Genomic DNA, 21,990 nt, shown 5'->3' with positions numbered 1-21,990 from the left:
CGTTTTAGAGAATTTGGCAGTGCGTCCAACCGCAGACAGCTTGTATGGCGTCGTGTGGGCGAGGGGTTTAAGTCAACGTTGTGAACAGAGTGCCCCATGGTGGTGGTGGGTTATGGTATGGTGCAGGCATAAGCTACGGACAACGAACACAATTGCATTTTATCAACAATTTGAATGGACACAGAGAAAACGTGATCCTGAGGCCCATTGTCATGCCATTCATCCGCCGCCATCACCTCATGTTTCAGCATGATAATGCGTGGCCCCATGTCACAAGGCTCTGTACACAATTCCTGGAAGCTGAAAATGTCCCAGTTCTTCCATGGCATGCATACTCACAGATGTGTCACCGATTGAGCATGTTTGGGATGCTCTGGATCGACGTGTATGACAGCATGTTCCAGGTCCCGCCAATATCGAGAAATTTTGCACAGCCATTGAAGAGGACAACATTCCACAGGCCACAATCAACAGCCTGATCAACTCTATGCAAAGGTGTTGCGCTGCATGAGGCAAATGGTGGTCACACCAGATACTGACTGGTTTTCTGATCTACAGCCCTACATTTTTTAAAGGTATCTGTGACCAACAGATGCATATCTGTATTCCCAGTCTTTTGAAATCCATAGATTAGGGCCTAATGCATTTATTTCAATTGACTAATTTCCTTATGAACTGTAACTCAGTAAAATCTTTGAAATTGTTGCATGTTGCATTCATATTTTTGTTCAGTATACAATACATAGCTACCTCAATTACCTCGTACACCTGCACATTGACTCGGTACTGGTACTCCCTTTATATAGCCATGTTATTTTTACTAGTTATTTTTATTCATTTTTCACTATATTTATTCCTCATGTCAATATTTCTATTTGTTTTTATCTTTAACTCTGCATTGTTGAAAATGGATCCATAAGTAAGCATTTCACTGTTAGTCTACACCTGTTTTCTACAAAGCATGTCACAAATACAATTTGATTTAATGATTTTTTTTTAACAAACAGGTTTGTTTCTTATCATCAATCTGAAATGCTCTTGTCCTTATGCCTTAATCTCTGTGTACAGTATCAAGGGATGTTTACTGTTGCCTATCTCTCTCTCAACACACACACACCACCTTTTGTGCAGTCAGCAGGTAGGATACTGCATGTGTTCAGGAAGATGCATTCCTGAGTCTATTGTGTTTTGGAGACCAAACAGGAAATGTCTCAGTCATTACCATACCTAATTCTGGATTGTTAGAGAGAATCAAATAACTCTTTATATGGATACACGAGAATGGACATTTGGCACAGAACTATGGAGCACAAATGTAGCTTGTACACTACAGTTTATTATTGTTGGGGTTACTGTTCTCTCCTGCATCTCTGATCTATTTCCTGTTGACAAAATCATAAAACCCACCTCCATCCCTAAACTAGTAGCCAGCCAGCCACACCACACCAGTCACACCAACCAACGACTACACTAAACCCTTCAGGGGACATCTGACCTGGCAAAGGCCCCACTAGTACAAAGTCGTGACTAAATGTCCCCACCCCCTGCCATGGTCGCCAGAATGGCTGACTTTTGCCTTGAGGGAGAAAATCAAACTCTTCCTTCGTACATCTTCCTAATTTATGGTGCCATATCAAGTCGAATTCTCGAAAGCGAGCACGATTCACATTACTGATACACACTATTACTACTCGCTCCAGGGCCTCTTTCTCATCTCCCTCATCCCCCCTACTACCTCCCTACAATGGAAACCCTCCCCCACCACTTATATCTTTACACTTCAGCAGTATCCCCCCCTTTCACCACTCTGCATAGAGACCCATGCATGCGCTGCCTTTGACCCAGTTTCCAGGCAGACTCAGACTCCACCAAGCTCATTGCTCACTCAGCTCTATGATATAGTCTGAGTCTCTTGAGGACAGTGTGTGTGTTGAGAGAGCTGAGCTCTGAGTTCCTCTTATCAGGGCTGAATAGGAGACTGCCTGGGTGTCTGTCTGGGCGCTGGTTGCCCAGTTCAAGGACCACACTATGAAAGATTTGGAGCTCTTCCTTGGTGATATGTTGACTATAGCCATGTTACGACATGGGGACAGGACTATGTCCACTGCCTCGCTACACTGGCCTTAACCCACACGAGTAGCATATTACCACTGATCTATTATGAAGGATGGTGCCTTTGCACCTTCTTGCATGACATCATCAGACCTTTAGAGCTGTTCTGTTAATAATATCCTGTTAGGGATAGGGGGCAGTATTTTCACGTTCAGATGAAAAGCGGGCCCAGAGTAAACTTCCTGCTACTCGGGCCCAGAGTCAAATATTTTCATTTTATTACTAGATTTGGAAAGAAAACACTGAAGTTTCTAAAACTGTTTGAATGATGTCTGTGAGTATAACAGAACTTATATGGCTGGCAAAAACCTGAGAAAAATCCAACCAGGAAGTGGGCTTGTAGTTTTTCTTTCTAATCCCTATCGAAACTACAGTGTCTGTGGGGTCACATTGTACTTCCTAAGGCTTCCATTGGCTGTCAACAGCCTTTAGAAACTTGTTTCATCCGTCTACTGTTACTGGGCAGAGAATAGGAGCTCAGTCAATCAGTGGACTGCCTGGGAGCAGTGAGTTGTTTACTGCGCGGGCACGTTGGCACGCCGCTCCTTTTTCTTCTGTAATGAATACGCTATTGTCCGTTTGGAATATTATCAATGTTTTATGTTAAAAAGACCCTAAGGATTGAGTGTAAACATTGTTTGACATGTTTCTAAGAACGGTAATGGAACTTTTTGACTTTTTGTCTCTGGTTTTACACTCGTGCATTTTGCCTTTGGATAGTGATCTGAATGCGCGAACAAAAGGAGGTATTTGGACATAAATATGGAGTATTTCGAACAAAAATAAAATTTCTTGTGGGAGTCCTGGGAGTGCATTCCGACGAAGATCAGCAAAGGTAAGGGAAGATTTATGATATTAATTCTGATTTTAGTTGACTCCAGAACTTGGCGGGTAACTGTATAGCTTGCTTTGACGGCTGAGCTCTGTACTCAGAATATTGAACAATGTGCTTTCGCCGTAAAGCTATTTTGAAATCTGACACAGCGGTTGCATTAAGGAGAAGTGCATCTATAATTCTTTCAATAACTGTTGTAAATTTTATCAACGTTTATGATGAGTATTTTTGTAAATTGATGTGCTCATTCACCGGAAGTTTTGGTGGCAATACATTTTCTGAACATCACGCGCCAATGTAAAATGGGTTTTTTGGATATAAATACAGTGGGGGAAAAAAGTATTTGATCCCTGCATTAAAATGATAGACTGATCATTTCTTTGTAAGTGGGCAAATGTACAAAATCAGCAGGGGATCAAATACTTTTCCCCCCACTGTATGAACTTTATCTAACAAAACATACATGTATTGTCTAACATTGAGTCCTGGGAGTGTCATCTGATGAAGATCGTCAAAGGTTAGTGATTAATGTTAGCTGTATTTCTGGTTTTTGTGACACCTCTCCTTGCTTGGAAATTGGCTGTGTGGTTTTTCTTGTGAAGTTGATGTCCTAACATAATCTAATGTTTTGCTTTCGCCGTAAAGCCTTTTTGAAATCGGACACTGTGGTTGGATTAAGGAGAATCTTAATCTTTAAAATGGTGTATAATAGTTGTATGTTTGAGAAAATTGAATTATGAGATTTTTGCTGTTTTGTATTTCGCACCCTGCTATTACATTGGCTGTTGGCGAGGGGTTCCGCTAGCGGAACTCCTGTCCATAACAGGTTTTAACAGATACATGAGTAAGTGTTGCTTCTGGCATAAACCTGAGGGTGTCCCACAAACATGTAGGGCCTGTTTCCTGGGCAGATTAAGTAGTCCTGAACTAAAAAGCATGGTTAATAGAAATTCTCAATTTAAAGTGCTTTTTAGTACAAACAAATATGGTGTCAGCAGTCTTTACCTATAGGCCAATAGGGGCCTTGCCCTTGATTCTCTCCCACCCACTGACTGTAGCCCAAACACACATCCTTTCCCAGAATCCCCATATAGCCTTAAGAGGCACACAAGCATTCGTTTCCACGTCAAAACCACAGGGCTAGCTACACGGAGCACTCCTTCTCCTCGGTCTGTTATGTCTCAGCAGGATGACAGGGCCTGATAAGGGAACAAAAGGCATTATAGAGGGTTGATGTTTCCCTTCATAAAAATTTCTGAACAAACTGTAGCCTTTGTAATGTAATCTTGTGGCATTTCTGGGTGAAATATAGCTAATTTGGTATGGTCGATGATCTACGCCAGCTTGTGTACATTTAACTGTAGTAAAAAATAATCATTACTCTAAGACTAGTAGTGCCTGTGGAACATGAGGTTCTGACATGACACAAGGTGGCAAAGGTGATCTGTGTGGAATTTGAATCTGGAGAATGCTGGTATGTTCTCACATATTCAACCAAGGAGTTCTTCTCCCTCCAAGGTTATGACCATAGGCATAGGGAAATTACCATAGGGAAAGGAAGATGGTATATGAAAAGTACAGCTTTCCATATTATTACTCCTATGAATAGTCATGTCTCATGCTTTACTTTGACCAACTCAAAATAAAGCAGAGGTTTTATTTTATACACAAACGTTTATTCAGTCAAATAAAGCAACATTCTGATAAGAACAGGGGGGGGTGATCACGGATAGGCGAGCAAAGCATTGAGAAGGAACGGTCAAGGCCGGTAAAAAGAAACCATGACAATATTTTAAAGAGTTTCACTCACTGAGTTGCTTTTCCATTCCTTAACAAGGCAAACTTAGAGCCTGCACTTCACTGTACTGTCTGTCATTCCTTATGGAAATGATTATAAAAGGAGAAATAAAACAAAACAATACATACAGGTTTTAAGAAGTTGTTCCGTTTTATACTCTATTTCCCTATCATACACAGCTTTTATTGTATTAAAAATGAATCTCAGGCCACAGCCACTGTGGCTGTGCTGGATACACCCACTACAAAGACAGAGGAGATAAATAATATAAAAAAATGGACCAAGTCCTATACACCAAGAGAGATAGGACAAAGGGTGAACAGAGAGAAAGAGAAGAGGGAGAGAAATCGTCAGAGAGAGAGAGCAGATCAGTATCACAGGAAGTACTCCAGCTCATAGCGGAGGTAAGGGTTCTTCTCATCGTTGTAGACGTGGGGGTAATGAGCAATGAGAGCATCCTGGGAGCCGATGTAGATAGAGTTGTAGATCTTCCAGTAGACGTCTCGCACCTTCCTGGCTGGGTGGAACAGACCCTGGGGAGAGGAGACAGGGTTACAGAGCATCATCAACTCAATGGCTGTACTTACAGTGCTACTATATTTTCATTAGGCTTATTCTTTTTACTAAATATCCACGGCAGTTCTTTCATGGACGTCATAAAGGGTAGGTTTCGGTTGATAGTAATATAAGTTATCACATCCCTTTCTGGACATTTGATGTTGATTCAACACTGGGTTATTCTGGAACTAGCTTAGACATACATTTTTAGTAGTCTGCTACCTGTGTCAAAGCAAGGAGAACATTGATGTAGGTCAGGGGTGGGCAAACCTTTTGGCTTGCTGGCCACATCTGGATTTCGAAAGTCGGAGGTCGACAGATTTTTTAGGGACCGGCCATTTAAAATCAGGCGTAGTTTGCCCACCCTTGATGTAGGCAGTAGTGGTAGTAGTTACCTGTAGGCAATACTGCAGCATGCGGCAGGGGCCGATGGCCACCCTGAGGCCTTCCAAGGCCCCCATCACAGCCTGGATGACGTGGGGCGACGTCTCAAACACGTTGGGCCACACATAGTTGAGCAGGTGGTTGAGAGAGTCTTCACAGCCGAAGCCGTAGACGCCCAGGGACATGTGCTGCACCACGGCACTGGCTGTCTGTCTGTGGACCAAGTCTCTGTAAGGAGGAGAGAAAGTGGGGAAACAGGGTTAACATGGGTCCAATCAAAAGGTGGAAAGGGCCTCCGGAAAGTATTCAGACCCCTTCACTTTTTCTACATTTTGTTACATTACAGCCTTAATATAAATTGGATTAAATAAATGTTTTGTCAGCAATCGACACACAATACCCCATAATGACGAAGCGAAAATGGTTTTCGAAACTTTAGCAAATGTATTAAAAATAAAAAACATACCTTTACATAAGTATTCAGACCCTTTGCTATGAAACTCGAAAATGAGCTCAGGTGCATCCTGTTCCCATTGATCATCCTTGAGATGTTTCTACAACTTGTCCACCTGTGGTAAATTTAATTGATTGGAAATTATTTGGAATGGAACCCACCTGTCTATATAAGGTCCCACAGTTGACAGTGCATGTCAGAGCAAAAACCAAGCCATGAGGTCGAAGGAATTGTCCATAGAGCTCAGAGACAGGATTTTGTCAAGGCACAGATCTGGGGGAAGGGTACCAAAAAGGTCTGCACTATTGAAGGTCCCTAAGAACACAGTGGCCTCCATCATTCTTAAATGGAAAAAGTTTGGAACCATCAAGACCTTTCCTAGAGCTGACCTGGCCAAACTGAACAATCGGGGGAAAAGGGCCTTAGTCAGGGAGGTGACCAAGAACCCGATGGTCACTCTGACAGCTCTAGAGTTCCTCTGTGGAGATGGGAGAACCTTCCAGAAGGACAACCATCTCTGGTGCACTCCCACTAATCAGGCCTTTATGGTAGTGTGACCAGATGGAAGCCACTCCTCAGTAAAAGCCCACTTGGAGTTTGCCAAAAGGCACCTAAAGGACTCTCAGACCATGAGAAACAAGATTCTCTGGTCTGATGAAACCAAGTTTGAACTCTTTGGTCTGACTGCAAAGCGTCACGTCCGGAAGAAACTTGCTCCATCCCTACGGTGAAGCATGGTGGTAGCAGCATCATGCTGTGGGGATGTTTTTCAGCGGCTGGGACTGGGAGACTAGTCAGGATCGAGGGAAAGATGAACGGAGCAAAGTACAGAGAGATCCTTGATGAAAACCTGCTCCAGAGCACTCAGGACCTTAGACTGGGGCGAAGGTTCACCTTCCAACAGGACAACGACCCTAAGCAAACAGCCAAGACAATGAAGGAGTGGCTTCGGGACAAGTCTCTAATTGTCCTTGAGTGGCCCATACAGAACCCAGACTTGAACCTGATTGAACATCTCTGGAGAGACCTGAAAATAGCTGCACAGCGACGCTCCCCATCCAACCTGACAGAGCTTGAGAGGATCTGCAGGGAGGAATGGGAGAAACTCACCAAATACAGGTGTGCCAAGCTTGTAGCATCATACCCAAGAATACTTGAGGCTGTAATCACTGCCAAAGGTGCTTCAACAAAGTACTGAGTAAAGGGTCTGAATACTTATGTAAATGTGATATTTCCGTTTCTTTTTTTATTAGTTAGCAAAAATACCTAAACTTGTTTTTGCTTTGTCATTATGGGGTATTGTGTGTAGATTGAGGGGAAAAAACGATTGAATCAATTTTAGAATAAGGCTGTAACATAACGTGGAAAGTCAATGGGTCTGAATGCTTTCCAAATGCACTGTATATACTAAGTCTGAGGGTGAAATCCTCATTGACAATGAATTACACTTTACTTTGTAACCAACGGGTGCAGGGTGAGAACAGAAGTGAAATGATGTCACATCTGCCAGTTCTCATGTTGGTGTCCATCTAGCGAAGTACTAGCCCTGATCTGACCACGGATAGGTCGAACAGGCGAGAATGATTCGCAGGCATAATACCACCCATTAAACTGAGTCAACTGCTTGCCAACACTGTTGACATACAGGGCTGAAGCTCACCATGGCTAGTTGTTAAATGTACTGCTTGTAGATATAATGAATACTTATTTGGAGGGAAATGTTATGTTTATCTGGGTAGTGAAGGAGTTCATTGAGTTACTAGAACTTAAGCCAAAACATCACAATGCAGTCCTTTCACCTGTCCATCAGTGCGTCCTCCAGCAGAGGCGTGACAGCGTAAATGTAGTCCTTGCCCATCTCCCCAATGTACTCAAACAGGAAGGAGAGGGACTTGAGCACCCCGTTCTGCACGTTGAGCTCTGGCACGCGGTACTCATTCATGAGCGCGGGGAGCACGGTGAAGGGAGAACAGGTCTCAGCCACGATGGCGATGGCTACGGTGGTACACACTCTGTTCTGACGCTCCTGAACCTTCAGGTTGTTTAGTAGTGTGGCCAGCACGTCATGGGGTCTGGATGGGGAGAGAGGGGTCAGGAGTTCACCCACATGCTAAATCAGTGCACATTAAAAACCACAACAGCGAATATGACCAAGCACAATTGAAAATGCTCACATTTGGGAGGGGAAAACATTCAATTGAACACAACGTCCTTGAGCAGACATTTCATTTCCAAACAGAATCCCTAATAGATGACAAACCGTGAGGATGGTATGGGCATGAATTAGCCAGAGACTGGAGCACTCACCCGATAGCCTTGGCGATGTATCCAAAGGTGTTGACAGTGGCTCTGCGGATGGCCTTCTTGTGGGCCTTCAGGAGCTCCAGCAGCTCAAAGCAGATCCGCATCCACTCCCTGGCCGACACGTACTCAGCACCCCTACACAGACAGAGCAGGAGTTATAACATGGTTGACGAAACATCTACTAGTTTATAAACTTCTGCACATACGAGTAGGCGTCAGAGGCTTTCTCAATTCATCTTTCCTCCTCTCCCAGAGGGAACTCGGACCCTCTCCAATACGGTTGAGAAGGAAGAGACAGGATGTCGAGGAAAGTCGAATTGAGAGTCAAAGATTGAAATATACAAAGGCCATCATCACACACATACCTGTCAGCAATCCTGCCCACCAGGTCAATACAGTTCTCCTGCACCTTCTCATGTCTGTTCTTCAGGATGGGCGTCAGGCGCGGCAGCAGGTCTTTGATTGGTGGAGTCATCTTATGCATGCCTATGAATGACAGGACAGACAACCAATCAGACGTCTGGATGCATATCAACCAGTCTTACTCTTACCACCACTACTACTACTACCATAACCACTCTTCTAATGTTAATGCTGTTGAACCCTAAGAACAGACCAATCCATGTTCTTCACTGAACTCAACTAACCCAATTCATTCTTAGGCATTTCTCTTCCAACTTGAGTGCTATCTCATAAATAATTGCAGCGTATGTTTCAGGAAGCGAGAGGAATGGTGTCCTGAGCTATATAACACAGAGAATAAGTTGTGTTTTGGAAGACACTAAATGCCAATTGACTTTTCATTTGTAACCAACGGGTGCAGGGTGAGAACAGAAGTGAAATGATGTCACATCTGCCAGTTCTCATGTTGGTGTCCATCTAGCGAAGTACTAGCCCTGATCTGACCACGGATAGGTCGAACAGGCGAGAATGAGTCGCATAGAGAAGACCGGTGTAGCAGTGAGAGGGTGACGTTTACATACCAATGACGTTGACGATGGCCTTGAGAGCACCGAGGATGCTTCCCAGTACTTCAGGGTACTCCTCTCCTAGGTACTCATACAACACCACTCCCAGATGACCCATCAGCTTCTCCTGTTGAGGGGAGAAAGAAAGGTTTAGAAAGGAAGAGAAACCCTGCTCATCTTTAGTGACGTTCGTAGCAAAGTTTGTGAGTGAGAGAGTACGAGTGTGTGTCTGTTTGAGTCAGTCTAACCTCCTGGCAGGTCTTCATGACCACGGCGGTGCGAGAGATGAGGTCAGCAGCCTGCTGGCGGACCTTGGCAGACTTGTTGTTGAGACGCCACAGTACCGTACCACAGATCTGAGGCAGGTAGGGTTTCACCCTCTTCCCCAGGGCATTCACCACCGTGCCAAACCCGTTCAGCATTACAGAGTCCTACACAGGGTCAGAGGTCAACTAGAGTTAGTCATAGTCTACACAGGTAGGCTAATGGACAGAGTGTCTGTGTTCAAAATGGCATCCTATTCCCTATATAGTGCACTACATTTGACCAAAGCCCATAGGGCTCTGGTTTAAATGGAATAGTATGCCATTTCAGACACAGATGCTTACCCATTCCAATCAATATGAATCTCCCATCAAACCTCAGACTACCAGAAGTCCACACTGCTGTTCAGACAGGGATAACTTGTTTCATCACAGGCTTTACAAAATGTCTATCTGAACATTCCCCAACGTTATGTCCCTAACATTATACCCTGAGCCAGGTTCAGTCGGCAAACATTCTGGAGCGTTGCACATAGAAATGTCATGAATAGAGCGGACATGATTCCTTATTCTACAGGTCATAAAGGCATATTTGTTCTACATAAACTATTTTTATCTGAACGTTCCACAACACTGTTCCTCGCTGAACGTGCCCCTGGTCTCCCCCACCCCCAGGTCTCACCTCAGTGGTCTGTTCCTGGAAGGCGTACAGGATGCCGTCGATCAGCTGCTCCTCCAGCTTGTGGTCGATGTCAGCAGCTCCCAGGTTCCCCATGATCTTCTCTATGGTCTCCATCACCATCTTCCTGTACTGCTCTGCCTCGTCCTTCAGGTCATCTACTATACGAGAGATGATCTCTGCTGCTCCCACCTTGTTGGCCAGCTCTACTGTGGTGTCCACCAGCTAGAGAGAGATGGGGGGAGGGATTAGGTCAGTTCACACCTCGGGGGAAACACGGCAGTGATTAATTAACGTTGAACTAAACATTGAAATCCAGTCATAAAATCTTCTGCTTATCGTTGCTTGGTATACTTCAACTTAATGTTGAACTTTACTTAGTAAATCTAACTCTTAAATCACCAGTCATCTTCTGCTACAAGCCTCGGCACAGACCTTCATTTTTGCTTTTCTATTTATACTTGGAACACAACTGCCTACTTGACCAAACAAATTCAACATGTCGTTAGTGTATGGAGTCATGTGTGTGTGAGTTGTGTGTACCTACCTGTCTGTAGTTGCGTCTGTCCAGGGCCATCCTGTGCTGCCAGAAGTGCTTGAAGAAGGGGGGCAGGATCTCTGTCTTGATGTAGTTGGCCTCCACACCGTCAGTACCACAGCATTGTTTCACCACCTGGAAGAGAGGGGGAACAATGGGGGTTAGAAACAGGCCACACATACACCAATTCTGTTTTATGTGTACTAGCTAGCATCTGCAACTTCTTTCCATTTTGGAAATGTAACCAACGGGTGCAGGGTGAGAACAGAAGTGAAATGATGTCACATCTGATAGTTCTCATGTTGGTGTCAATCTAGCGAAGTACTAGCCCTGATCTGACCACGGATAGGTCCAACAGGCGAGAATGATTCGCACGCACGCACACACACGCACGCAGAGAGAGAGAGAGAGAGAGAGAGTTAGGCTCCCTCACCTTGAGCACGATCTTCTTCATCTCCTCGTCAGGGGACTGGAACTCTCTGATGAGGATCAGCATGACCTCTCTGGTGTAGTAGTTAGCATACTCAGCATCCATCAGAGGGATCAGGTAGCCAATGGCCTTCAGGAACGCAGCCAGACCCTGGAACCCAGAGGGGAAAGAGAGGGAGGTTTAACCTCTTCGCTATAGGAGCAGTATTTTCACGGCCGGATGAAAAACGTACCCAAATTAAACGACCTACTTCTCGGGCCCAGAGTCAAATATTTGCATATTATTAGTAGATTTGGATAGAAAACACTCTGAAGTTTCTAAAACTGTTTGAATGGTGTCTGTGAGTATAACAGAACTCATATGGCAGGCAAAAACCTAAGAAAATTCCAAGCAGGAAGTGGCCTGTCTGAGAATTTGTAGTTCTTATTTTGATTCTCTATCAAAACTACAGTATCTGTGGGGTTACGTCGCACTTTTTAAGGCTTCCATTGGCTCTCTAAAGCCTTCAGAAAGCGGATTGAGGCGTCTCCTGTCTCTGGGCAGAGTATAGTAGCTCAGTTTCTCAGTGGTCTGCCTGGTGACAAAGAGATTGGATATGCGCGTTCACGCTGTTTTTTCTTTACCTCTTTGAATGAATACACTATTGCCCAGTTGGAATATTATCGCTATTTTACGAGAAAAATACCATAAAAATGGATTTTAAACAGCGTTTGGCATGCTTCTAAGTACGGTAATGGAACATTTTGAATTTTTTTGTCTCGAATTGCGCTCACGCGTTACCCTTTGGATAGTGACCTGAACGCACGAACAAAACGGAGGTATTTGGACATAACTATGGATTATTTGGAACAAAAACAACATTTCTTGTGGAAGTAGCAGTCCTGGGAGTGCATTCTGACAAAGATCAGCAAAGGTAATACAATTCTTCTAATACTAATTCTGAGTTTAGTGTGCCCCGAACTTGGCGGGTGTCAAAATAGCTAGCCGTGATGGCTGAGCTATGTACTCAGAATATTGCAAAATGTGCTTTCGCCGAAAAGCTATTTTAAAATCTGACATAGCGATTGCATAAAGGAGTTCTGTATCTATAATTCTTAAAATAATTTATGTATTTTGTCAACGTTTATGATGAGTAATTTAGTAAATTCACCGGAAGTTTTCAGTGGGAATACAATTTCTGAACATCACACGCCAATGTAAAAAGCAGTTTTTTTTATATAAATATGAACTTGATTGAACAAAACATGCATGTATTGTATAACATAATGTCCTAGGAGTGTCATCTGATGAAGATCATCAAAGGTTAGTGCTTCATTTAGCTGTGTTTTGTGTTTTTGTGCCATATATGCTTGCTTGGAAAATGGCTGTGTGATTATTTTTGGCTATGTACTCTCCTAACATAATCTAATGTTTTGCTTTCGCTGTAAAGCCTTTTTTGAAATCGGACAATGTGGTTACATTAACGAGTCTTATCTTTAAAATGGTGTAAAATAGTTGTATGTTTGAAAAATTGAAATGATTGCATTTTTGAGGTTTTTGTATTTCGCGCCACGCTCTTCCATTGGATATTGGCAAGCCTAGATGTAAGAAGTTAACTCAGTTACCAGGTCTACACAGTCAAGTAACTCTGATAAAGTTGAATGTGATTTCAGGTAAACTTGTATTAACTACTTGTTTTAAGAATGTAACCAACGGGTGCAGGGTGAGAACAGAAGTGAAATGATGTCACATCTGCCAGTTCTCATGTTGGTGTCCATCTAGCGAAGTACTAGCCCTGATCTGACCACGGATAGGTCCAACAGGCGAGAATGATTCGCAGGCATGAAACCGAAGGCAATGGGTCCTCCAGTGTTTTGTCCTCACCTTTCCTCTGTGCTGTCTGATACCCTTCCACAGGGGTTTGAGTACGGAGTCAAAGGACTCGATACCGTAGGGAGTGGCAGCCTCTGCCAGGGCAGCGATGGCCAGGGCACTGATGGTCCGCACCTTCTGCTGCTCATCCACCAGACCTGAGGGGGGCGCAGACAGTAAAGGTCAGTAAAGATCATATTTTATCCTTCCTGGTATTGTGTTTAGTGGCCATGTGTGAAATGCACTTAAAAAGCCAATGAACTTGAAAACGCACAAAAAAATGTTAAATAAAAAAGCTCAACTACGAATCACATTTACTAGACAGTAACTCCCAAATATAACAAAATTACTATTACTTGATAGTAGAAAACTAAACTACCCCATCAAGTCACATACTATCTGTCGCTCCCTCGGCTCACCATGCTCGATAATCTCCACCAGACTCCTCAGATGGGGCAGGATGGCACAACCCATGAGGATGGCGATCTGCTGGACAATCTTGATGCCCGTGTGGCGGGCCTGCCATGACTTCTTGCTCTTACACACAGCCTTGAGGAAGGGCAGCAGGGAGGGGATACCCAGAGCGGACGCTACGACAGCGAAAGCTCTGGCTGTTGTATTTCTGACATACTCATCCATGTTGTCAATATCAGGCCTCATGGTGGAGATCATAGTGGCCAGGCCGGCAGCCTAGAGGGGGAGGGAAGGAGAGAGACATGGAAAGAGATCAACAGATTAATTAGTGTTCATGACACTGCTTGCATAGACAGCATAAGTGTCATTTTCTAATGTGACTTCAGGAGAGAGAAAACATATTCTCTACTCGCTGTAGGAATGTAACCAACGGGTGCAGGGTGAGAACAGAAATGAAATGGATGTCAAACCGGCTAGTTCTCGTGCTGGTTTTTAGCCCTGATCTGACCACGGACAGGTCCAACAGGCATATTACCTAACCGTGGTAGATGTGGGAGTACATTATAGGTCTGGGAGTGGGACTCACCTTGGCCAAATTGGAGATGATCTCTCTGCCCTCCACTCTGGCGTAGTAATCTTCATCAATCAGCAGGGGCTCAATCACCACCAGGATCTGGGGAACAGAGTCAGTTAGTGAACCACACACAGTGCCAATCTCAGCACAGGAGACATATTGAAACAGAGTCAGAGTACTGCCACTCTCACACACACACACACACACCCACACACACACACACCCACACACACACACACCCACACACCCACCTTGTGTACGTATGGGCGGACGAGATCGTCCAGCTTGTAGAGGATGCGGTCAATGACCTTGACCAGTAGGTGGCGCTCCTGGTCCTCCAGAGTAGGAGACATGAGCAGGGGTAGGATCTGGTTGAACAGGGGCCCTGCTCCAAACTCCCTCGCCTTGTCTGTGATCTGACGCAGGGCAGCCTGAGAAGAGATGCAAGGGGGTTAGACTGGGTGGTTGACATTTCAGTGGTGAGAGTTACACACCAAAAGGAAGATGGAGTAAAGACCATAGAGATACAATATATATAGCCTATGTCATAAACCTTCATAGCTCGTAGAACGTGCGGATAATGGCAGCCATCTTGGTCAGGGAAAGTTCCATTTTTTATTCTGTGGTCAAGACTGAGGACAGTTGGCAGCTGGTCTCACCTTTCTCATGGGAGGTGTTCCGTTCTTGATCTTCAGCAGCAGTTTCATGATCTTACGCTCCTTCTGTTCCTCTGGGCTCAGAGTGGACTCATCTACCTCAACCAGCAGTTTATCAAAGTACTGGATGTCGTCTGGTTTGAGGAAGGGCAGGTTCCCACTGGGCTGGTCGTTGATCTGCTTCATGGAGCGGTCCTCCTGCTGCATGTGGAAGCCCGTCATACCCCCCATGGGGGTGGGGGTGGCAGACAGCTTCCGGGCCGGGGTACGGATGGGCACATAGCCTGCTGGTGGGGGAAGGACCTGTGGAGGGAGGTGGAAGATGAAACATCAGTACTGTTCACTTACAATACCGTTAACTTATTTTACAGTACGGTTTACTCTTTTTTTGTTGTGTACAGGACTGAGGTCTTCAGACAAACGCCTTGATGTCTTCAGTAAGAGACACGCCGTTGTGGGGAACTGAACCCAGAGAGACAGAACATGACACTGACCCAGTGACCAGACAGACTGTCCTGTTCCAACTCGTTATCGTATCATCACTGAAGACTATTCACTCACTTAATATAGGTATATGATGGGATTTCTCCATTGTGCTGGTGAGTGTCTACTCTACCTTGTATCCCTCTGGGAACATGGCATCCAGCTCATCGTCTGTGAGTGGTCGGTTTCTCTCATCAATCTCCCTCTCCCAACGCCACGCCTGCAGCTGCTCTGGGGTCATGCTCATCAGGTGACCTGACAGGATAGGAAACGCATACATAATGTAAAACACGCCTCAACCTAGTATCACGACTTAGTGGGACATTCTACTACTTCTATCACTAGTAATTTATACTACTAATACATTAACAACAAGTACGTAATAGCAAACATGACTCGCCAACCGTTATCAGTTTTAAATGATATTCTACCTCTAAAAGAATTGAAAATGGGTTGAGATGTAGGTTAGGTGATTGACAGTACCTGGAGAGGGAGTGGCCATATTCATGGCAGGGGTTCCAATGGGAGTCTTCCCAGGGGTCATCAGTGGAGTGGAAGAGCCCATCTGGCTGGCAGGGGTCTCGTCCCAACGGGACTTCCTCTTACTGGCCCCGGGGGTGGGGGTCTCTCCCACCGACTCGTCTCCTCTGTCTGTACGGGGAGTCTCGGCCCAACCACTACCATGACCAGGGGTCTCCCTCTCAGTCTTGGGGGTCTCGTCCCAACGGTTTTTGCGCACGCTGCCTGTGGCTCCCCCATGCCCGGGGGTGGTGTGTCCCGGTGTGTCCCCTCTGCCTGGGGTGGCTGCTCCGGCTGGGGTGTGGCTGGGGGTTGGGTCCCACATCCGGGAGCTGGGAGTGGCCCCTGGGGTCTCGCTACCCTTATTCCTGCCAGGGGTCTCGTCCCAGCGGCTGTTAGAGGGGGTGTGGCCAGGGGTGTGTCCTGGGGTCTGCTGTGGAGAGAGCGAGAAAGAGGAAAGAGTCAGGAGATAAAGGCATCAATGAGTTCTTACAGACCAGAAATGAAGCCAAGTTGATGTTCTTAGTTCCACTAGGAGCATAAAATAGAATATTTAAGTCATGGCAAGACAGAAATAAACTGCCCCAAAAACACTTGGTCCTGTATAATTTGCTGATCAAACGCTAGCTCGCACCAAGTCACAGTAAGGATACAAACTTGATTGATCTGATCAGCTAAGATAATACGTTTTACCTCAGCAGCCTGGTCAGCCTGGTCCCAGCTAGACATCTTCTTGGGTGTGCCGGCGTTGCTGGGTGTTCCTGATTGGTCCTGTTTCTCGGCCGTCTGGTCCCAGCGGCGTTTGCGCTTGGCGGCGGCAGCGGCAGCCTGGGAGGCAGCAGAGCCGTTGACAGCCTTCAGGTCTCCCGTCTTGGCCTTTTCTGCCATCTGCTGACGGATCTCTTTCTGCATAAAGGGAGAGAAGAGAGAGTGAGAACACGAACCAGATACTAACCACAACACAACAGGGGAAAGTTTCCCTTGAGCTTTGTAGGACGGAAGTCTATTGAAGGCAACAAAACCCCACACTGAACAGACCCACATAATGAAATATTCTTATATATTATAACCCTCTATGGATACACCACTAATAAGACACATTACCTGAAGACAAAGTTATGCCCTTGAGCTAAACCACAAAGGGGGTATATCTGGTCTGTCTTACCTCCTCTTTGGTCAGGTGCTGCTCCTTCATGACATCCATGTACGACCTGGACTGCAGCTTTGGATCCGGCGTTTTGCCCCCTGCGCGAGAGAGCACCAACAAGACACAGGGCAGCCGATTAGAACACGCCCCAGGACCCGGATCCATAACAAACACAGCAAGTAAAACACAGCCAGCTCAGCTAGGCCCTCACTTCTTTAGAAACTTTTACTGTTTTAGTTCCTTAAGCTGAATCACAACAAGACAAACCTAGATACACAACATACAGGCAGTCCTCTCTTGCTTGCCTTACATACAAACATAGCTGAATAAAAAAACAACAGGCAGATACATAGAGAAAGAGCTGAGGTGGGGTTTTTTCTTTCTTTTAAGGAGATAACAGGCGAGGATAAAGCCATCACTGATGCAGGGGTCCTGGGCTGTGCTCTCCAGAATACGTACACTTTCAGTGCCAAGGGTCCTTCTGCAGTCAGACTTCAACCGGCAGAAAAGAAGCCTAGAAAATGTCTCTTTACCATTAGTAACACTTTGGAAAAGGGTTGGAACTCACACACATAAGCATACCACCTGTGATTTGTTTTTAAGTCACTCAAAAGAAAAATCCTCCTGGGGCTCAAACCTTAAATAAATGAAAAAATGTAAAATACCCTCTAGATTGTGAAGTATTGATTAATAAAATTAAAATCTAAAAATTGTTCCCAAATCTAGGAATCTTCTTGTGAGATAAACGTGTAGCTACTTTATGTAACCCAGGGTAGGGAGAGCATCTATACGTAGTTACACGTTTACATCAGGGGCTGTGGAGGCTACGATTAGTTCCAGGGGGGGGGGGGACAGGCAGCCTGCTACTGAGCACTTGGTAGTTTGACATCAGAGACGATTGCCATTTCAACTTCGTAAATGTAGATCTTGACTTCCTTTTTAGAAAAATATATAGATATTTTTTAATTCATTATGAATTACAAAATCAATCTAAAGAAAAAGACTACCATGAAATTGCTATGGTTTAAAGGTAATGATATAAAGTCTAGGGTAGAAGATAAAATTAAAAAGGTTCTCAGGGTAGAGGTTTATTGAGTAAGAGCTGCCCCCCCACCCAGACAGACAACCAGCGGACCCTGACAAAACTGACAAGCGCACGCTTCTGTCTGTTCACCATAACCTACACAGGATGAGTTGCTGCACCCTTAAGAGAGTGCAGTACAGGACTGGCAAAGCAGTACTGCTGTAGGAGAGAAATTAAGGACAGTTAGTATGGGCCTGTGGAATTGCGGCACACAGATTTCTTGATATGTTTCTATTTTACAAAGATGTAAAATAGAAATATATTTACACAACATCTTTGTATATGACAGAGCTGTCTATATGCAGGCTTGATACAGGCCTATCCAGACTACATAGAGGCACTGAGGCCACTTCATCTCAGAAAAGAGACATGGGTGCTTCAGCCAATACAAACTAATTGTTGCATTGTGTAGATAAATACCTTAAATCTATTCTAGGCGGTATGTGTTTAGTTAATCAAATGCTCAATGGCTAGTCAAGCCGTATTCTGAGAGATAGTTAAACAAAAGAGGGCCTGATGGACTATTCAGTTCATTTAGGCTTTGAGGAATGTGAATATAGCTAGTTGACAGCTCCTTGCCCCTATGAGGGGTAAGGGGCAAGACAAGCCCGTTGCCAAAGATTAAACCGCAATTGTAATTCACTCTATTAAATCACACACTTGGGAGTGCAAGTCACGACGCCTGAACCGACTTGGACCAAAATCCATTTAAATGTGCGATGAAATCTGAGACCATAACTCAGTAATGTGGATGACACACACACACAAACTGTAGTGCCGTTGTGTCATAATTTGTGACGTCCTGTTCTTTTCTAATGGAAGTTCCCCAACCCCTAGAAGTCTGACAAGCCAACAGTGGTGGTAACTGACCATAAGCCTGCACAATGGTACTGTACTGGAGTGAAGGAAGGGCCACTTGGAAGAAAAGGGGTGGTCTGATTGCATTGCTCATTTTATGTGTTCTTGTTCTACACAGAAATACTTCATATCTGTACCCAGGTGGTGTGCCATCTAGGGGCTTTCAGTGACTTGGAGCCAAGCTTCATACGGCCAGCACGTTTCTGGGGTGGTGTATGTATGTATGTATGTATGTGTGTGTGTGGGGGGGGGTCATTGTGTTCCCGTCTACTGGGCACAGCAGGTTGCGGCATATTGCATGAGCAGGTGAATTACCCCAAAGTTGACCATCAAACCCATATAGAAGTTTATTTTCTTTGCAAATCACATTACTTAATACCTTTCTTAAGAGTAAGACAGTTCTTTCCACCATCAGTACATGAGATAGCCACATGGGTATGTTAACCCTTCGAGACACACACAAGCTACCTGCCACCCATGTAGTGTTAGGTACGAAAGTCTAACCAAGACAACGGCAAACCACCTCTCCCTAAAACAAAATGGAACCCCTCACTGGCAGACATTTATTTTATACTACTTAAATCCTGTTTACAATTATTGTCATTTTCCAAGAAGAAAAAAAACCTTGTATCTGCATTGCAGACCGTTTGCCTCAAAGCAAAGAGATTTTATTGAGAGAGAAATGATGAGTGATAAAAGGCGCAGTGACAAGAGAACCAACCGCCCTCGGGCCAGGAAAGATTACCAAGGGAAGGTCTTAGTCTGGGGAGCAAGCCGTTGCACAGTGCTCGAAGGGCTAAGCAACAAGAGGTGGGTTGAAACCCTTGAAAGGCAGCCATGGGATAAGGGAGAGACGGTATAACATGAACAGGGGAGGACACTATGGAGGGAGGACGGAGGGGTGAAATTTACCATCTGCAAAGGGGTCGAGTCGCTCCGGAGAGATGATCATCTGTCGTCGTCTGGCCTTGTACTCGTCCTCACGCTCTGCAATCTTGGCGGGCCTGTGCTCGGCGAACGGGTCGTACTGAGAGGAAAGAGAACACAGCATGTTACAATACATGTCATCATGGTAAACAGACATTTAATGTGAGAACTAGCCATAATAAAATGTCTATGACAAGACAGTAGCAGGATAATTAAGCAAATCCAAAACTTTTGCAATAAGGTTCAGTAATAGGTTCTCTGTCAGGTTTGTACTCAAAAGTAAAATTCTACACTTATTGCAAAAGCTGGAGAGGGAGATGGTGTTACTGGGGCTAACCTGTTCGTCTGACTGTGGTATTGCATTGAGTATAGCCACCGGAGCATGATACCCCGGTTTCTTCTGTCCAAGTAGACTTGTTGAAGAGTCCTCCTCGTCATCCTGAAAATAAGAGAGAAGAGTCTGGTCAAGCCTAGCCTAAGGCAGACTCTCCCAGCTCGCAGACAAGACATAATGGAGTAGTCAACGCCATTAAAAATATGACACTGGAATAGCTGACGCCTGACCCCTAGGAAGAGAAGGAGGATGTCAGTGTTGCAGACAACATAACACTTTTATGTGACAATTTTCAAAGTTAAAAAGAAAACAAACAAGCATACATACACATACATCAAAACACAGGATTCGACATGCAACACTTACATCCTCCTGTTCATTGGCAGCAATGGAGGTGACATATCCAGCGAAGCGGCTGTCACTGCCACCATAGATCTCCTGGTCGTAATATCCAGTTGAGTCCAGGCCCACACCCTGATCTGCTCCCTCCTCCACCAGGGCAGCCTTCATGCCCTGGATCTCCAGGATCTGGGCCTCAATGTCTGGGGACAGGGGGAAGAATAACACAACAGTCATTGACTTTCAGGGTGTTGAAAAATATGTACAAACGCATCACCAAAGATATCAAGCATATTACCAAATGAGAATTAACAAAAACGTAAATAGCATCAGCAGTAGTGATAAGCTACATATTTCCTTTTAAAAAATCTACTATTGTATTGTAATGAATTAGTATGCTTGTATAGCACGCATTAGCTCTCATCTGTGCTCAAATCGATCGCTGTGTTGACAAAGTAACTAGGGCATCATTTCCCAAATTCGGTTTTGGGGACCACAAGGGGGGCACGTTTTTGTCCTAGGACTACACAGCCGATTCAAATCATCAAATCTGGATGATTAGTTGATTTTGTTGATCAGATGTGTAGCGCTAGATATAAAACATTAACCTGCAGCCCTTGGGTTCCCCAGGACCGAGTTTGGGAAACGCTGAGCTAGGGCCTGCTAAATTAGTTTCAATTTGAGCGCAATCAGATCGTGCTGGCTGGACAAAGATTAGATCATCCAAATAACGTTGGCTATCATAGCTAGTTAGCTACAAAATGTATTCATGATATGTGTAATCTGGAACACGTCAAACGTTACGATACTAGGATCAGTGCGGTGTCCGTCCGACATCATGCCATACTTCCAACGCCATTTTAGTTTCTACAACAACACTGACGCTGTTAAATAAATATAGCCATGTCTGTACCATAGTAAGTTTATTATAGCAACATCTACACAAATAGTATAATTGAAGAGCATACTGATAAAGGAAATCATGGTTGTAGAAATGTTGTATTGTCTAGCTAGCCTAGCAGTTGAAGGGGGGGGGGGTCGCCATTAGATATCCGTCCTCGTTGCGTTAATCGTTAGGTTGTCACGAATGAAAATAGAGCTAAAACATGTAGCTAGCTTGTAAACAATGGATGCATATTGATCCTCTTTTTAATAGGAACCCGACGCACGTCAAGTTAAATTATAATACACATTTACAACATTTTCTAAATAAATAGTCTTACCTTCGTGTGTTTTGGCGACTTTCGCCATTTTGGTGGTTCCGTAAGACTGAAACCGGAAGTCCGAATTAATTCATATCCGTTCAGCAAAAATAGATACATCCTGGACAGTTTAGTCACAGATAGAACAATGAAAGTTGTAAAAATCTTTGGCTCAGTGGTCCTGGATGAGAAAGGTCTTGTTAATGACGGCCAGGAAACCAGGATTGACCCAGTAATAAACTGGAAATGAATATGCTTTGAATATTACTCTGATCTCGA

At 44.6% G+C, this 21,990-nt stretch overlaps 1 protein-coding gene and 1 non-coding gene across 4 annotated transcripts; both read right to left on the bottom strand.

Annotated features, from left to right (window-relative positions):
• Window positions 1–4,601: 4,601 nt before the first annotated feature.
• Window positions 4,602–21,837, bottom strand: LOC115160908 (splicing factor 3B subunit 1). Of its 3 annotated transcripts, XM_029711425.1 has the most exons (23): window positions 21,733–21,836; window positions 20,537–20,712; window positions 20,174–20,275; window positions 19,822–19,936; window positions 16,986–17,065; window positions 16,514–16,726; window positions 15,785–16,253; window positions 15,435–15,556; window positions 14,822–15,121; window positions 14,414–14,593; window positions 14,175–14,261; window positions 13,594–13,864; window positions 13,187–13,332; window positions 11,327–11,473; window positions 10,903–11,028; window positions 10,359–10,580; window positions 9,662–9,844; window positions 9,429–9,540; window positions 8,811–8,931; window positions 8,449–8,580; window positions 7,941–8,213; window positions 5,699–5,915; window positions 4,602–5,278 (listed from the first exon to the last, which is right to left on the bottom strand). In XM_029711425.1, exons 1-23 carry the CDS (start codon window positions 21,758–21,760, stop codon window positions 5,120–5,122), a joined length of 3,981 nt encoding a protein of 1,326 aa, XP_029567285.1. In that variant the 5' UTR covers window positions 21,761–21,836; the 3' UTR covers window positions 4,602–5,119. The 3 variants fall into 3 exon arrangements, with proteins under 3 accessions (XP_029567285.1, XP_029567286.1, XP_029567287.1); XM_029711426.1 differs by lacking the exons at window positions 19,822–19,936; window positions 20,174–20,275; window positions 20,537–20,712; window positions 21,733–21,836 and adding an exon at window positions 17,427–19,792; XM_029711427.1 differs by lacking the exons at window positions 4,602–5,278; window positions 5,699–5,915; window positions 7,941–8,213; ... (13 more) ...; window positions 15,785–16,253; window positions 16,514–16,726 and having other exon boundaries at window positions 16,990–18,210; window positions 21,733–21,837.
• Window positions 10,048–10,117, bottom strand: LOC115161697 (small nucleolar RNA R38). The gene has a single exon (XR_003869387.1). It is a non-coding gene; the product is annotated as a small nucleolar RNA R38 (small nucleolar RNA).
• Window positions 21,838–21,990: the final 153 nt, after the last annotated feature.

Source organism: Salmo trutta, chromosome 24 (genome assembly GCF_901001165.1).
Source record: "Salmo trutta chromosome 24, fSalTru1.1, whole genome shotgun sequence".
NCBI lineage: Eukaryota > Metazoa > Chordata > Actinopteri > Salmoniformes > Salmonidae > Salmo > Salmo trutta.
This window is presented reverse-complemented; position numbering and strand designations above follow the sequence as displayed.

What these genes read in the sequence shown, in the direction of transcription:
- LOC115160908 (XM_029711425.1), bottom strand. Translation starts at nt 21,760, where the DNA reads ATGGCGAAAGTCGCCAAAACACACGAAG. An exon ending in GAACACCTCCCATGAGAAAG is followed by an intron (nt 14,594 to 14,821) that starts GTGAGACCAGCT and finishes ATCTCTTCTCAG; the next exon opens with GCTGCCCTGCGTCAGATCAC. An exon ending in GAGGACGCACTGATGGACAG is followed by an intron (nt 5,916 to 7,940) that starts GTGAAAGGACTG and finishes TCCTCCTTACAG; the next exon opens with AGACTTGGTCCACAGACAGA.